Genomic DNA, 17,568 nt, shown 5'->3' with positions numbered 1-17,568 from the left:
GCCTTAATGAGTTTTTTTTTATTATTCCTATGGAAAAAACATGTTCATCTTTATGGGGAGGGCAACAGCTGTTTGTGTATGTTGCGTATTGTAATGAAGGGGGAAAGGGAAACAGCCTTCAGCTAAAGCTATTATTTTACTTTGCTTGTACACAGCTCTACAGTGTCCTTTTATATTCATTTCATCCTCCTACTCATTTCCAAAGCACAGCAACACTAACCATTTACTAGAGGAGGAAGGAGCTAGTTACTATAGAAACTAGAATTTCACTGAAATATTCTGCATATTGCACTGGCACTTTTCTTTTGAGATTAATCATGTTTCTAGAAAAGCACTACCTCTTAGGATTGAAGAGAGTCTCATGCAGCCCACCCCATCCTACCTACAACTGAAAGAACAAACAATCTGAGACCAAGGTTACAAAGGCGTGTTGGTGGAGAAGGCAGCTAAGCTGGAAAGCCTCTCAGGCTAGCCTTGGGAGCTCAGACACCACATGCACAGGTTTCAAGACCAAGTGACACTGTTCATCGAAGTGTTCTTTGCTGTTTCCATGTGTGTAAATGCAGCAGGTGATAAAGAAACCCTTGGAAAATGAATTTGCAAACACACGCCCATTAAGGATCATTAAGAACCCTTGTGGGTCAGGCCAGTGGCCATCTCATCTAGCATCCTGTTCTCACAGGATGTCCTAAAAGGTGCCCATAGGAAGCAAGGCCTGAGCTGCACTCTCCCCGCTACTCATAGATAAAGGGATACTGCTTCCAACAGTGGTGGGAGAACTTAACCTTATCTCCCATGAACTCACCTAAGCCTCCCCAGTAGAAGCAAATTCCGTATTTTAATTATGTGCTCTGTTTGAAGAAGTGCTTCTTTTTATTTGTCCTGAAACTCCCAATATTCAGCTTCAATGGATGACCCCAAGTTCTAGTATCCATGATAAATGGATAAAAATGTTCTATCACATTCTCACTTAACTTGCCTTTTCTCTAAATTGAAAAGTCCCAAATGTTGCAGCCTTTCCACACTGGGGAGTTGCTCCATCCCTTGATCAGTTTTGTTTCCAACACTTCTGTATCCTTTGATGTGAACTGTACACAGTATTCCAAGTGTAGTATAGATCTGCTTTCTGATATTGGCAGTTTTATTTTTAGTCCCTTTGCTAATGATCCCAGATATGGAATTCACCTTTTCCACAGCTGCCACACAGTCTTCATCAGGTCACAATCTTCACTGAGCGACCCTACAACCCTAAGGTCTTGTTCCTTGTTAGTGACTGTCAGCTAAGAACCCATCAGTGTATATGGGAAACTAAGATATTTTGCTCCAATGTACATCACTTTACACTCGTTTACAATGATCTCGTTATTTTAGTACTCATTTATCAAGTTTGGAGATACCAATACCAATCTTCTGGGGACTTTATTTTCTACATCCCTCTATTGGGAGAACTGTCTATTTCTTCCTACTCTCTGGTTCCTGTTCCTTAGCCAATTACTGACCCATAAGTGTACCTGCCCTCTCATTCCATGACTACAAATCTTACTTAGGAACCTTTGGTGACATACTTTATTGAAAGCTTTTTGAATGTCTATAGACACAATTATTGTCTGCCAATGACTCAATGTGAGATACTGCATAACTCAAATTAAAACCACAGGTACTTTTCACCATAAAATCCTTTGCTGCTAATTGATAGCATTTTCTTCCTCAGAACAAAAGAGAATTCCTGCATGAGTGATACCTCCACATGAGCAGGCACCAACATGGGGTGCCCAACTCACATGTTATATCATCTGACTGGTGAAAGGTTGGGGAAGGGAAGAGACAGAGAGACGGAGATGCATCATTCCTACACCATGCAAAAAAGTCCAGAAACTTATGTGAACTTTGCCAACTCTATATTCATTGGCCAGGATTAAACTTAAGTTACTGCAGCACATCTACAAAAGGGAACACAATTTTTAATATTATGAAGAGGCACATTCAGAATTTGGCTGTAGCAAACATTGCTGTCTTTATTAGCAGGAAAGTGAGCAGGAAAACACAGTGACCCGTGAAGACGTGATCTATAAAAGGCAGTGATTTTAAATTAATCTTCTATTTAAAATCCTAACAAGCAATTCTAACTATGAATAGAAGGTCATCTCTCCCAAAATGTTAGGGTGGTGTTCAGCTAAATTGCCCAGTAGCCCAAGGACCTCAACCTATGGAACAGAACTTCCTATCCCTCCCCTTCCGTAATCTTCTCTGGATGGTTGGGGAGGGGGGAACCTAGAACATATCTGGAGGGGGCATGGGAAGAGGAAGTCTCGTTGCACAGGCCAAAGTCCTTGTGCCAATGAAACAGCTTTATTGGCTACATCCCTTGGCCTTTCAGTGAAGTGTTTCTTGAATGTACATTTCAACTGTTTCCTATTTGTGTTCTTATCTGCACCTGAATGAGGGAAGCTTTTAAGCAGAGCTGCACTAAAGTTTATATTTTAAAAGTAACCAAATGTTGTCACTTTCCTCTGTTAGCTAAATGCCAGAAGAACAGATTCTAAAATTGGTCTGTTACTATGACAACTGATGAACCAATCTTAACTTTGAGTCTGTATCAACCAAAGTGAATAACAAAGAGATTCTGATTTTGAGATCCTGCATTTTCTGAAATACATTAAAAACTGAAAAAAATACATTAAAGGCTTAGCAAGATAGCCAAAGTGTGCTCCAGCTTATACTTTGCCTCTTGGGTTTTGCAGCTTGCTAATAAAGCTGTGTACATACCATACAAGTAAAACACATTTGAAGCCCATACACCCCCAAAGAATCCTGGGAATTGTAATTTGTTAATGGTGTCGGGAATCGTAGCTCTGAAAAGTATAAACTAATTCTCAGATTTCTTTCGAAAAACAAATGCCATTTAAATGTATGCAGCCTTATATTTGCAAAAACAGCCTTATATCTGTAAGAACAGAACAAAAACATGGTGATATCATTTGGTCATGCAGGAGCAAGGCCTACCTAGAGGCTGGTGAAACCGCAGACCCAAGCAGGGGGACAAAAATCACCCCAGAAATCTGTCTCCAGTTATCTATGTAAGGTCATAAGTTCAGACAAAGCTGGAACCCGAATGGTAGAAGAAATGGCAAGACAGTATGAAGGTAGACCACTGGAGACTCTGGTGTGCATGGCATATGTATGTGGCAATGCGGTGATGCAGGAGATGCTTCCCATTCTTCTTGCACCACGACACAAAGGCGTGCAATTTTTTGCCCTTCCTCCTCGCCTCACCCTCACACTAGATGCATTGGGTACTTGGGTCATGTAAAATGTAGTAATTTCCAATGTGACTATTGCAGTAAAGTTATTGGGGGGGTGGCGGGGGGGGTTGGAACAGGACACTGGTACAGCTCCTTGCCAATGGCGCAAGGGACCGTAGGTACGCCTCTGTGCAAGAGCTCTTTCAGAACCTTTGTGCATAAATATGAACAAGAATAATGAATTTCAATGGCAGAAGCTCCACACAAGCAGCTCCTGCCATTGAAGTGAATGAAGAAGCCTGTACATATGTCACCAGTGTCACAGAGGTCTGAACCTGGCCATACACTAGTGTAAGAAGGCGGCTAGATTGAGACCTTCAGAGGCCCTAAGCCAGGCATAGGCAAACTCGGCCCTCCAGATGTTTTGGGACTACAACTCCCATTATCCCTGACCACTGGTCCTGTTAGCTAGGGATGCTGGGAGTTGTAGTCCCAAAACATCTGGCGGGCCGAGTTTGCCTATGCCTGCCCTAAGCACTGAAAAGATTGTGGTTCCCCCTTGCCCATATGCAATTCTTTCTTTCTTATTACCATCACAGCTTAGCCTCTAAGTCGCAGTCAAACAAGTATAGTTGCAATTTTCAGAACAGCGGAGGACTGTTAGGAATTGACAGCACAATTAAAGGCTAATGATATTGGGGGGAGGGGTTTGCAGCACATTCACAGTCACCTAGAAAGGGTTGCTGAACGCTAGTAGGGCTGGTGGGGAGATTTAATCGAACGGTTCCTCGTAATGCACGCTGAAGCAAAGTATTTTGCCACTTGGATAGTAATTTCATTAATGGAGTCTGACAAAAGGAGGGAGGTGTAAAAATTATCAGGTCTGCCTGGAAATTTAGTTAATATAGGTGAAATCTATAAAAGAGCGAATGCTCTAAAAATATGAGGGGTACAGTAGTACACGCTGAACTGTTTCCCAAGTGACAAGAGCAGACATGTTGATTATAAGAGATGGACCAAAGTAAAGACTCTGCAATATTCAGGAATTTCTAATGTATAGTCAGCTGGAACTATGCTTCTGCTACAGTTTCCAACTGTAGAACATGGCCTGAGTTTTGTCCTTGTGGAGGGGCTACGTTTTAGATTTGTTGTTTAACTGTGTATTTAACTCTCAGAGGCCCCAAGTTTGATAGAGATGAAGGGGTGATTCAACATCAGTAACAAAAAGAGAACAGAAAAATGGGGGAAGAGTGTGCCGTGGGGTGTAAGGAAGTCTAACCAAGTTCTCATTTTTCGCATGGAGACTATTTAGAAATATCAAATAATTTAACAAATTTTTTGTGGGTGTGCATGCCCCTGCTTTGCTGGTGCCCTAAACATGAGCTTAGTCTGCCTACTGAGTAATTCTCCACTGGTAAGAAGCTGCTGAGGCTAGAACTGGGAGCTTTCAGTTCTATGTTCTATATGGTAAATATCAGAATTGCACCTTCATTGAATGGTAGAGTTGGAATGGACCCTGAAGTCATCTCTTCCAACCCCCTTCAGAAATGGTTCTGAATATTTAGTATTCTCAAACTATAAGCTGACCCTCCTGGACATGAATGGCTGTAAGAGGCTTCGTGTTTGGCCCAGAAACTTGCCAGAGCAACAAACTTCTGGTTCTCAGGTCAACCTTGACAGCTATATTAATATGAACATGCAGAACATGCAGAACTTTGTAAACAATATTCAGGTGTCTTGCCTCTATATTGTTTGCTTGATCTGCATGCACAGCAGGGCTTACTAATGTGGTTCTCTGGGTACCAGTGAGCCTGCCAGTACCTCCTATGGAACCTGCTAAAGGTCTCAGTTTATATCCCCTCAAAAATCCATTATGCACAAGTGATTGCTTGCTCTTTCTTCTCAGTTTTGTCTGCATTTGTTCGGTGTCTGATACATCAAACATCTCCCCTCTAACATGCCCACCTTTCATTAGATACCAGGATTGGACACCCACTCTCCCCCCAGTTCTAAACAGAGAAGAGGGGAAAGAACTGCACTCTCTGAGCAAATGCAGTGGTGGCTGATGTAGCTGCCTTTTCCCATTGATGATAGGGCTGAAGTTGTGGTCCTGTCTCTTTACCTGCTCTTTTAGATGTGGCAACCAGTATGTCACACACGTAAAGCAGCTTCTTTTGTATCACACCACCATGCCCTTTCCCGGCAGCCATTTTGTGACTGGTGCCAAGGCACTTTCTCAAAATTACCACTGGCCCCCAAAGCCTGGCAACCCCTTGATAAACTGAATCCAGTGAAGTTACATGAGGTTATGTTGAGTTCTCCCTTGCTAAAGGGGGCTAGTGGGAATGGGAGAGGGGGAGGCCTCTCAGTGAGACATTTTTGAAAGGGGTGAAAAACATTTGGGGAGGAAACACCAGAGAGTCCTCTGGGTACAACACAGAGCACAGTCTCTAGAGACTTCTGTGTAGACAAGCAAATCAAGCCACGATTACATGATATTTTCTGCCCGGAAGCAAAATATTTCACTGTAGCTAAATTCTCAGAGCTGGGTTCAAATACATGGATTTTTCACCCACCCACCCACACTCCTTATAGCGAAATACTGGTTTTAGTAGCCATTATAGTGATTGTAAAGATGCATTAGAATTGTAGCAATTATGAATTGAATGAAATATTAGTATAGTTTTAATTAAGAAACTAAAATCTCTTACCAATTTTCTTTGAGGATTTAAAACCTAAATGTCAAAGAAAAAAGAAACAAAACAGAAAATAACATCCTCACTAACATATTTAATACAGACAAGTGGACAATAAATGGTGTTTCTTCAATACTTTCAGGAAGGATTTTTAAAAATATAATCTAGGGGAAACAGCATGCCGTTTTCTTTCCAATTGCTATCATTTGCTAGTTCCATTGTGCTTCATGTGGATTTTGATATCAGTCTTGCAAGCAGAAGATTTCATAATTGCTATAAATGCAGGAATCTATACCCACTGCAGGATTCATATTTTACAGTGTTCTCAGGCGACAGTTTACTCAGGGGACTACTACATAGTTCAATGGATCTTTTCCAGATTAAGTGCTTTGAAGATGGAGGACAAACATTGATCCTAAACATCTGCAATCAGTTAAGTATCTTTAAAACCATATTTAATGCTGTTTGCAATGCAAGCTTTGTAAGTCTACATTAGTGCAAAATATAGTACGTTCCACATATATTTTTTTAAGATGGAGCTGCAAGTTTTAAGATCAAGCCATTCACTGATAATCAGATAGCAAGAAATTTTTAAAAATGACTGATTTCACACATTAGTTTACAATACAGTATACAACATTCAAAACTCAGGAAGAGCAGTAAGCAAGCAAAAAATAAATCACAAAATGCTGGGAATTAATATCCAGTTCTCATTAACTATAGCTGGTACACTATTAATCACAAAGCCTACAGCTTCAATATGAAAAATGAGACTCTTAGGGGGTGCTCTTTAGCTTAGGACCTTAGCAAAGACAGAGAAAAAGGAGGGTGCCTAAAGAACAAAGAATCATCAGCACTGTGGACCACCACACCTTAACATCCAGTTATGCCTAATTAAGGCATCCTATCAGATCTGGGGGAATTGAAAGCCACACTGAAAACAAAACAAAAAAGGGGTATTTGCTATGGATACAGATCCAGGTACATGAATACAAACCACTGTACTCCATTTTCTTAATGTACTATGAAAACAAGCCAATGATTGCAACGATTCAAGAGTCTGAACAAATACTGAGCTTAGTGATGAATGGATAGCTTTATAGAGCAGAGAAATGTGTATAAACAAAGAGAGGAAACACAGCTAGAGAGAAGAATAGATGCATGGAGGGTTGTTATTTGCAGGGCATAAAAAAAAGAATGGCTTGCAATACTGCATATTCTGTGGCAGCATATCTCCATGGGAGAAATGGCAGTTATACAGTAGATCTCTCATCAGGAAACATTTCTCACCATTTCTCTTTCTTCCCTCCTCTTTTGTCACTTTCTGCTGTGCCATTACTTTCTGTGGAGAGCTTCTGCCTGACTTGGGCTTTCCTGATTCGTTGCTGATGACAGAACCGTTCTCACTAGGCGACCTGCTGCAAGTAACCATAGCAACAAGGAAGATTGTAAGTTTCTCCTGCATATTTCTCATTTCAAGGTTATTGCATTAGCTTGGTTTGCATCGCTGACTTCTCAAGCCTGATTCTTATACAAAAAGAAAGATAAAAATGTTGCAATAAAGAAACACAATAAAATCAAGGAGGCATCCACAGTACATTTTCATAACAGCTCAGAATTTAGAAAGATTTCTATGCATTCACAATTGAATGCATCTCCTTTGTAAACTCACAGAGATAAAGGGAAATATTGCAAAGGACAAAAAGTCACTTCCCCCCCCCCCCAATACAGAGGCCGTTAAAGCATTCTGACTGCACAACTCTTTCTCCTTGCACTCTTTCAGAAAGATGGCTGCACTCTCATTCTGTTCGTCATGTATGGAGTCTGTATGCAGCTGTGTTTATAACTGCATAGTAAAAGAAATTGCTTTGCAATAAAAATTGTTTTATAGGCTCTGTATGAGGAGCAAAAGACCTTTTTTAGCCTCTGCAAGATTGTCTTGTATCACTGGACATTTAAAAAGAAGAGATATTCAATTGTGAATGCATATTCTCAATACAATTTTGCACACTTTCATACACAGAATCAAAGCGCTGTAGAGTTGGAAGGGATCCCAAGGGTCATCTAGTTCACCCCCTGCAATGCAGCTAAAGGCTTGTATGCATATACTGTATGGGTTAGTTTTATGCACACATATTTTTGAACAATAAAGCTAACAAGAGAATATAGAAACCAACCTCTTCTAATCTAACCCACAAGCATCCACTGCAAAAAAAAAAAGCCTTCCCCCCCTCCTTGTCCACAGAAGCAACACAGTAAACAATAAACACAAAAGAAAAGGAGGGTGGCATAAGTCACAGCTGGTGTGTCTCTCCCCTTCCTAGTCTTGTAGAAAATTAAGACTCCTCAAGTTTTGTAAGGCTGTTAGGGAGAGCTTCAAGTTACCATATCTATGTCTTTTAAGTGTGATGTGAGATGCAGTTCTAAGTGTTTTAGCAAAAGGCTTAGGTGATAAATTATAAGGGTGCTATTTTTAAAGGGATATTTGGTAGTACTATTACAAATGCATTTTGTAATGTTAGATAGCTTCCCTTAGTAGTATTGATATCAGAAGAAAGGAAGCAAATCAACAACGACTCCTTTATTGTAACGAGTTCTGGTAATCTACTGTCAAGTCAAGGAGCAATCACTGTCAGAGCATAAGACAAGGGCATTTTCAAATAAATATAAGACAAATTTATCTTTATAATTAAAGAATCTTTGGTCTGACAGAAAGTAAACAATTTCCACAGCTGTTAGGTAGCCTCAAGTCTGTGGTTAGAACTGATGCAGTAATTATCTGCAGCACCTCCAAGTCATCATGGGACTGATTCAGCCGCATACCAGAACTTTAGGTCTGCACATTTTAGGAGGATTAAAGTGCTCTGTTGCCCTGGCACAACTACTTCACTAATTAAAAAAACCCTGTCTGTTTCAGTTGGAAAGTGACAGGTAAATGCATTGAAAAGGTGTGGATTAATGGCTATCGGGAGGAAATGTAAACACCACACAAACAAATCAAGATGAATGCTCGCTGTAGTGTAACTGCCCCTCAAAAAATGCAGAATGAATGTGTAATAAAGAGTGGATATAATCTAACCTCTGTGTAAGCTTTGTGCAAGCAAATCAGGATAAATAAGCAGATTCTCCGGAGGGGCTCCATTTAGCTTAGCAAAACTCTCTCTTAAGATGCTTTTAAGTCTATATTTTCTGCAGTCTTCCCCCCATCCGCTTTAAGTCCTCACCCTTACTGAAATAAATCAGAAGTATGAGTAGTTGCACTTAGAAACTATCTGGGAATTAAGCGGTAAATAAATTAATAATACTTCTGCACATTCTCTGTATGTTACACTTGCACCTCCTTCCCTTGAGATGCTGAAACTGAGTTTGCATGATCCTCAGGAAAGAGGCCTATAATTTTGGTTACATTGCTCTTTTAAATTGCCATGATAAAATAAAAACAAATCAAATCTCTTACATCTCTATTGCGGAAACTATGTTATCTCCAAATATTCATCTTTCTGACAATGCAGAGAAGCCTGAGGTGACTGAAGACAAGTCTGGCATCTGAGGAAATGTCTCTGATGATAAAGGTAGATCTAGGAGAACTCACAAACTGTGGGAGGAATTCAATGTCACGCCTAAGCGATTGTTCCTTCAGGGCAAGTATTTTGGCTTAAAAGTAAGGTTATCCCCCCCCTCTTGCCCACAATGGTGCACTGCTCCAGGGGTTCTTCTGTCCCCTCCCCCCAGAGCCACTCTCAGGAGGCACCAGGGGAGGAGAGGAAGAACATCGCATTGTGCAAGCAGAAGTCCCTGTACAGGGCTTTCACTGACAGGACTCACTAGTTGAATCCCAACCTGTGAAGCTGCTCCATTAGAGGATAGAGCAATTCCATGTCCCTGGGCTAATGAACCACATCCATCTTATTTGACTTAAGTTTCAGTTTATCATTTGAACTAAGCAAACAAACAATTGCGAACAAACAAATTGAGCAAGGCAGGTAAGTGATTATATAAAATGGAAGGCCACCTAACAAAATATAGAAAGTCACTTTTTGTTCACCAATATCCCTCGAACAAGAAGAACTTGCAAAAATATATTACAATAGTAATATTTTCTGTAGGAAGCCTAGCTAATCAATATAGCAGTCCTTCACTCTGGCTTCAATATCTCTACACACACACACACACATGCACACGAGAAAGACCATTATATAGGCACTGTAATGGTTGTAAATTCCACAGTAGTTTCGAATTAAGACTGACCAGGGTGTTCCTTCTGCTGTTAATACTTACCTCTTTCTTGTGTCATTGGACTTTGCAATTTTAGCAGTGCTTCCATCCTGAATAATTTCCCTCTCCTGAGAGGCAGGAGCATCTCTCACTGGAAGCGGCAGTACTACAGTCTCTTGGGTTACAGGCAAAACCTCATCTTCAGCTCCCTGTTGACCCAAATGTTGCTTGGCATAGTCAAATCCTTGGACTGGCTGCAGATACAGAAAACAAAGGAGTTCTGAATCAGATATACATTTATTACATTTTTAATTGTACAATTCAAAATTTAGCCAGAGATGCACATTATATGAATCATAGAATCATAGAATCATAGAGTTGGAAGAGACCACAAGGGCCATCGAGTCCAACCCCCTGCCAAGCTCTTATGTACCTAAGAGTGAAGGGAAAACTACTCATATTTATTAATGCTTTTGTGGAAACAGAATTAATGGGAAAGTAGCTGCATTCGTTTTTAAGTATTTTACTGTCTACATGCCTTCTTTAGAACTCCATTTTGTGACTCTGAAAGCATCATCCAAGTTTTGGCACTTATTGCAAACCCATGTGTCTCATCCCAATACTATTCTTCTTGGTGGCATTTCCTTCTTTCTTCTTTGGCTGTTGTGACCCATGTAGTTTTCTTTACAGGCATCCATGACATGGACAATCATGGATGATAAGGTGGCTGCAACAGCCAACGGAATTAAATAGCTGTGTAGGCAAATTAAGCTGTAAGGTCAATGGAGGAAGAACATTGCACCAAGAATTTGCAGCAGCTTAGAGTAAAAAAGGGGGCTTCAAACTACAGAGAAACAATGTTTAGAATGGCCCTATTTTTTAGCAGACAAATGATTTATTGGAATCAAATCCATAAGAGAGAGAGAGAGAGAATGAATCAGAATATGGGAAAGAAGAAAGAAACAGAAAATGTACCAGCTTATTGTCTGCTTCACAAGTCATATCAGGTCAACAGATTTTTTATAATTAAAAAAAAAAAGTCCAATGTTTCTTAGACAGACACAGCAATCCCCCAAAGATATAAGATGAAAATGCAGCGGGAGATACTCTGACCTTGATGAAATCAGTGTCTTCTTCAAACACTGTTGCTTATATCACCCAGAACAAAATGGTTTTGAAATGTTAAGCTGTACCCTTGTGTTACTCCAAAATATAAAGGAACAAATGTGACATTAAATGGCATGCCAAAACAATAAAGTCATGTTTCAGGCCTTTTGTATTAGCAACTTGCTGGAACATATCCATTTTTTAACTTTACAGATGGGCTGAAATTGTCTACTATGCAGAGCACCACCTGCTTTGTGTAAACAATAGCTCCACTTTTGTAACTTGTGATGATCAATTACATTCAACTGATGCATACAACATTTCACATGTATACCATCTCTAAACTTACCGTACGTATGTTGTATTTTATACACACATACATACATACATACTTACTTACTTGAATTCTGACTGAGTGGGGTCACTTCAATGTACTTTGAAATGAATGAATCAGAGCAGCCATAAATACCGAAAGAAGGGAGTATAGATACTTAGCCTGAGGCCTTATGGCTGCCATGGGTCTGCCCTTCTGCCTTTCTGCTAGGGATAGAAGGCAGCATAGATTGCTCATAGTAGAGACATAAAATGGTTTAATTTCAGATTGGTCCAGAATATGGAGGGTTTCAGTCCCATCTGAAATGGCTTCAGGAGGCAGACCTATGACATTAGATATTCAAATCTTATTTCCAATTTTGGACTGTCCTCCATCACCAATGTGAAACCCTATTACAATGTTTCACATAAACTGAGCTAGAAGAACATTCCAGTGACACTTCTGTTGTCAGAGCCATTTGAAGGAAAAGCTCCAGTTCCATCTTAGGGGAAATTGTTAAAACACGTAGAGGGCAATGAGGACAACACTTGATGAATCCGTTGTGACATTTTGACTGAAACAATCAATAAGCAGAGCTATTTTAGAGTCAAACCTGTCAAGTGTTTTTTCATTCGTATCACAAATCACAGGTTTCCAATGAACCTGAATATTCTATAAAAACAAAAAACAAAAGACCCTGGTTGCAGCATGGGCATTCAGGAGGCACATTCAATGGCATGCCAAAATTCTCCCGGGGGGGGGGGGGAGATAGGTTTTTCTTTTTCAAAATGAAGTAAGACACTGAAAAATAACTACAGGGGAAAGTTTCTCACCTTCTTTCAATTTTTAATGCACAGAACATTTTTTATACAAATTAAAGGTTATTAAATTCAACTGTCAGAAAGCAATCAATATGTTGCCAACTGTGCAACGAAACCCTTTATCCTTATTTTTTAGCCTCTCTAATTTCTGCAGTGAAACATGTCTCTCCAGTATTGGCCTCTACAGCCACAGCAGGCGCTGTAACCCTCCAATGATTTGGCTTCACCCACAGAGGCGTACTCCTCAAGACTGACAGGTGTCAGCAATAATGTTAAAAGTAGACTGCCCCCTCCCACAGTGACATAATTGTGTTGAGAATGTCTTCAATTCTAGCTCACAGACTCCTGTTTGCAGAGTGTAGGGATTCTCAACACTAGACATCACGTTGCATATTGAGATTTGCCAGGAGAGAAGGAGATCCTCACAGGTAGCTGCTTTCAGTGCCACTATGCATCCTCCATATCATATACTTTCACACTATATTCTGGACTGTGGGGATTATTATTTTTTAAAATAATAATAGTATAATAATCTGACATAAAAGTAAGGGGGGCAAGCTTCTGACACTAAGAAACTCCTGAATAATAAAGGACTTCACATTAGAGACCTAATTAGGCTGGAGCTTCAATCTACTTCTGTGGTTTACTTGGCAAAACTGTTTGTTCCATTCTGGCAACAGCTACGCAGGAATACAGTAATAGGGAGGAAATGTGTGAACTCCAGAAATAAACCACAAAAATCATTTCAGCATTGTAATGTGCCCACCAGTTCGAAATTTCGTATCACAATAGAGAACTGAAGCTGACTGAATACTGTCAGATGAACAGTTCTGTGAACATAAAAGTATGTAAATGCCCTTGCAATGGAACTCTACAGAAATGTACTCATTTAATTACATTAACAGCAACATTTAAGCCAACAGGCACACATTATCTGTCATAAGAGCACAGGGTACAGGGTACATACACCTGACTTTCCTTGCCCTTCAGATATAAAATCACTGTCTCTAAAATCATGCCATGAATTAAAATGAACAGAGATTTAACAGAGATAGTCTCCACATCAAAACATAAAATAATGTAGCTGAAATCCAACACATTCAATAGTCAACCCTTGCAATGTATTTCAGTTTCTATCAGGCAAAAAACCCTCATAAGTTTAACAAGAACAGATGCCCTTATTTTGGAGAGCATGCTTATGTGCATTCATTCACTTCTTGTGCCAAAAACCTCACTTCCCCCACTTTTCTTTTTGGTTGAACTCAGTTGACACAAATGTAGTGTAGTACAGACCATCCTTATTGTTAAAGCAATCAAGGATGACAAAAGGATTTAAGAACTCTCAAGATCCTAGACTTGATCTTTTCCGAGTACATTCAATTTGCCCAGCTTCCTTCAAAGAGCTGTCCTTAACCGGACGGCCTGGGTGGCACGCCAAAACTCTTCCCTCACCTGCTGCATATTGTAACATTTAATGCCAAAGGATTCATTACCCCTCTATCCTTTCAATAATTCGCTTAGTTCCATTCACAAAGGGAGAGTTCTAAAACGTGGTCCAGCAGGCAGCCCTTCTGTGCAAAGAGCTGCAGTGCATAGGAGTCTCTTAGCAGCAGCAGGACTGCAGCACTGATTATGCAGTTCCACTCTCCTTGTTCCCCCTTGATATGTGAAATCAAAGCAAGCAGAGCAGAGAAAATAAAATAGAAACACTCCACAAGAATAAAAGCAGCAAGCCAAGAAGGTTCCTTTTCAGAAGGCTTGAAACGTTATATTTTGCAGAGCAAAGGCTCACAAATTACCCTCAGCAGCAGCCGTCCTAATCAATAGATTTTAAATATACACAGATTATAACGTCATTTCATAAGCATAATTTTAATAAACAAACCACTTCAGCCATATTCACAGAACAGATTTTTCATCCAGAAGGTTTGCAGTGCTCAAGTAGTTTCAGGCATTTTTGCAACTAGAGAAACAACACACAGTCTATTTAAATACACTCAGCACATATTACTGGCAACTATTTGCATTGCCAAGATTTTACGCTTAATAATTTGCTAGCAATTACGATTACTGTTATGCCTGACATACCAAAACTCCAGGCAGGCTAAAATGAAAACAAAATGTTCTTCTAATTTCATTAATCAAACATTTAACACTAGAGCACATAAATCAAAAACAGGAAGGACCTTTATCCTCTTATCCCTGTGCACAAATGTTCATTTAATTATACTATCCAAATTTTATATTCATGGCAAGAGCCTTAACTAACCCACAGAATTCCGAACTGTACAGATGCTGGCCAGAGTAATGAAGTAAAGAGCAAACTAGATGTAAGCCAGGATATGTACCCAGAGGATCATCTGCTGTTTTTCAAGAGTAAACTTTAGCCGCAGGGAAGAGGCGATTGTTTGGAGGGGGACCATGGTGCAGAGAGAGGAGAAAAGAAGGTTCCCAAAGCTGAGTCTGAAGACTCCAGATAACATTCAAGGTCATACGAGCACTTCTTGTTGCTGGCAAGACATCTTCAACTTCACCAAGTAAACTCAAACACATTCCAATACTGAATGTGGAATGCTCTCCTTAGAGAGGCTCACTTGGTGCCAACACTGTAGTTTTTCTGTTGCATTGCCAGGCCTTTTAGGAAAGTGCTTCAGCATTCCGTAGATTTATGTGTGTGTGTAGGGTTTATACCTTTTGCACTGCTGTTTCATCTGTCATTGTATTTTGATTCCAGCTTTACATTGTACCGTTCATATTTCATAAGTATGCATTATTTTCTATTTTTATAGGTACTGAGAACTACCCAGAGAATTTCTGTCATTGGACAATTTGGAAATTCAATAAATAGATACATTCAAATAAATAAGTAAACAAACAAACCATAGGCAGATGTTTCATGAAAGCTTATCTGTCATCAAGGATCTTCTCAATGACAAGCCCCCAAGAACCATCCAGGAAACAATAAGCTTTCCTAGAACACAACAACTGCAATCTATTTTCAGACTCAGGTGAGGTAGCACCACTTGAGGCAGAAACTTGCTGCTTCCTATGAACTTTCAACCTCCAGTTTCAGTTCAGCCAAATGGAGGTAAAATATCTTGAGGATTTTCCCTGTTGTTTGCTTCACTATCCTACTTGTGAATCTGTTATACAAAAAAGCATGTAGCTCAGATTTTTTACTCCAATCATATTTCTGGCCTCTTCAAAAGAAAAATAAATAAATTGTGACACCTGGGTGGGCTATTCATTTTTGCTATTTCTGCATTTAAACTATATAAAAGTGATATGATATTATTATCAAAATCAGAAAAGAGACAATCTATTAATGTATACAGTCCACCCGCAATTTAGCCTCCTTTAGCTTGTGTGAATTCAGCTTTATGCACTTGGCTGAAAAAAAATAAAAAGGGGAGCAGGCATCCAGTGGGGGATATCAGCAATTCCACCTGCCATTGCATTCACCTTGAGCATGCATTCAAAAGTGCAGGGAGAGTGTGTTTTGACTATGCACCAATTTGGCTTTATGCACTATCCTTGAAACGTAACCATCGCATAAGATAAGAGTCGACTGTACTGTTTATTTTTATTTTTTTATTTCATAAAATTTTAATAAGGTTTCTAAATTTTTCTTAAATGATGTCTTGCTTTTCCTTTTAGATATGACTAGTACCTAGTATCTAGAATAAAAACTTCTACAAAACATTGAAGTAGTGATTGATATTGATCAGGATATTTTATTCCCCACTTTCACCTGGTAGAGCTAGATCGTTTCTTTCTTTCTTTGGCATGCAGGCACAACTGGTGAATATCTATTATCTCATTTCAACCATGCTGTTCTACTATGGTCATGAGGCACTAGTAAGTTAATAGAGTGTTTCAAACACCTGATAATGACCTTTTTAGACTCCCTGGCAAAAAGAAATGAATAGCAGCAGTTATCAGGAAGCATATTGCTATGAATCACGTATTCTATTCTGTACTTCCTTCTAACCCTCCTCCCAAGAATGCCTGCTCAACCTGTATGGTTGAAAAAAGAGGGTTTTTTTAAAGGTTATTCTGAAGACACATTAAGCAGCTAGTACTTCCTTCGTTTCACAGGGACTTACACTATAAAGATTGCCTTGCACTTGGGTGGAAGCCTATAAATGGGAACGGCTTCATTCTGTCTCTGAGCACAGAGTATTTACTGTCTTACTGGTTTAGTAAAATCTGTCCAAAGAGAGCACAATCTTGTTCTTCAAGTACAGAATGATGGAGAATGTAACCCTGAAGAAGAAATTCCCATTCCTGAGCCTGGGATGAAAATTACTTACTTTGGCTCTCTGTGGTAGGTTCATCATGGTGTCTCCCTTGAAGTCATTTTTGTTCTTCCTGCACAGAACTGCCGTGATAATGATGATGATGACTGTAACCACAGCAATGGGAGCCAACACTGCAGCAATGATCCATAGGTTGTTGGGTGGGTTTTTTACCACAGCTGTATATAATAAAGAAGGAGAGAAAGTAAACTTATAAAGCAATCTTATAATGAGTCAGACCAGCAAGTCCAGTACTGTTTGCTCTTGGCAGGAGCTCTCAGAAAGTCTCACGTAGGCAGATATTTTCCCCAACTGTTCAAGCATGTGAATTGTGCTCTACCACAACCTATGGAGGACAACCATTACTATCAGCTATGGTGAAAAACGGTGCCGAGAGTGACTTGGCTTATTATGGGAGAAATATCAGGGCAATGTCACTTAGGGGGAAAGCTAGAGTTCAGTGGTAAATCACATATTCTGCAGGCAAAAGTTTCATTTGACAAGCCCCTGCTAATCACTTTTGATAATACTGAATTCAATGGACAAATTGTACAGCTTGGTATAAGTAGCTTCCAATGTCCCACTTCACCCAAGATAATAAATGGGTTATTTAAGCTGTAGCTCTAATTCTTATCAGTTATGGCAGAGGTTACCTTTCCCACTCCACCATGCACCATACAAGCACTTAAAAACTACTAATTGAGTGCCTTGCTTTTTTCCATAACACTCAAGCCATAATATTTATAAATGAATGATTAGTAAAATAACACTTAAGTAACTAGAAGTTGGAAAGATGTGCAGGTCTATTTCCATCTGGAGCAATACTTAAAATCAATAATGTAATATTAATATTTCCAGAATTGGCCAAAAGATGTC

The 17,568-nt window shown here is 39.6% G+C and overlaps 1 protein-coding gene across 4 annotated transcripts in view; it reads right to left on the bottom strand.

Annotated features, from left to right (window-relative positions):
• The window catches only part of KIAA1549L (KIAA1549 like), a 144,055-nt gene that overhangs the window by 41,598 nt on the left and 84,889 nt on the right, over nt 1-17,568 (bottom strand). For 3 of the 4 annotated variants that reach the window (XM_079977128.1, XM_079977129.1, XM_079977131.1), the window contains 4 exons: nt 16,708-16,871; nt 10,217-10,407; nt 7,229-7,356; nt 5,954-5,977 (listed from right to left, as the gene is read on the bottom strand). In XM_079977128.1, coding sequence (XP_079833254.1) covers nt 5,954-5,977; nt 7,229-7,356; nt 10,217-10,407; nt 16,708-16,871 — 507 coding nt within the window. The remainder of the gene's footprint in view (nt 1-5,953; nt 5,978-7,228; nt 7,357-10,216; nt 10,408-16,707; nt 16,872-17,568) is intronic. The other variant, XM_079977130.1, reaches the window with a different exon arrangement.

This window comes from Podarcis cretensis, assembly GCF_951804945.1.
Source record: "Podarcis cretensis genome assembly, chromosome: 1".
Classification (NCBI taxonomy): domain Eukaryota; kingdom Metazoa; phylum Chordata; class Lepidosauria; order Squamata; family Lacertidae; genus Podarcis; species Podarcis cretensis.
Note: the sequence above shows the minus strand (reverse complement) of the source record. Positions and strands in the feature narration are given on the sequence as shown.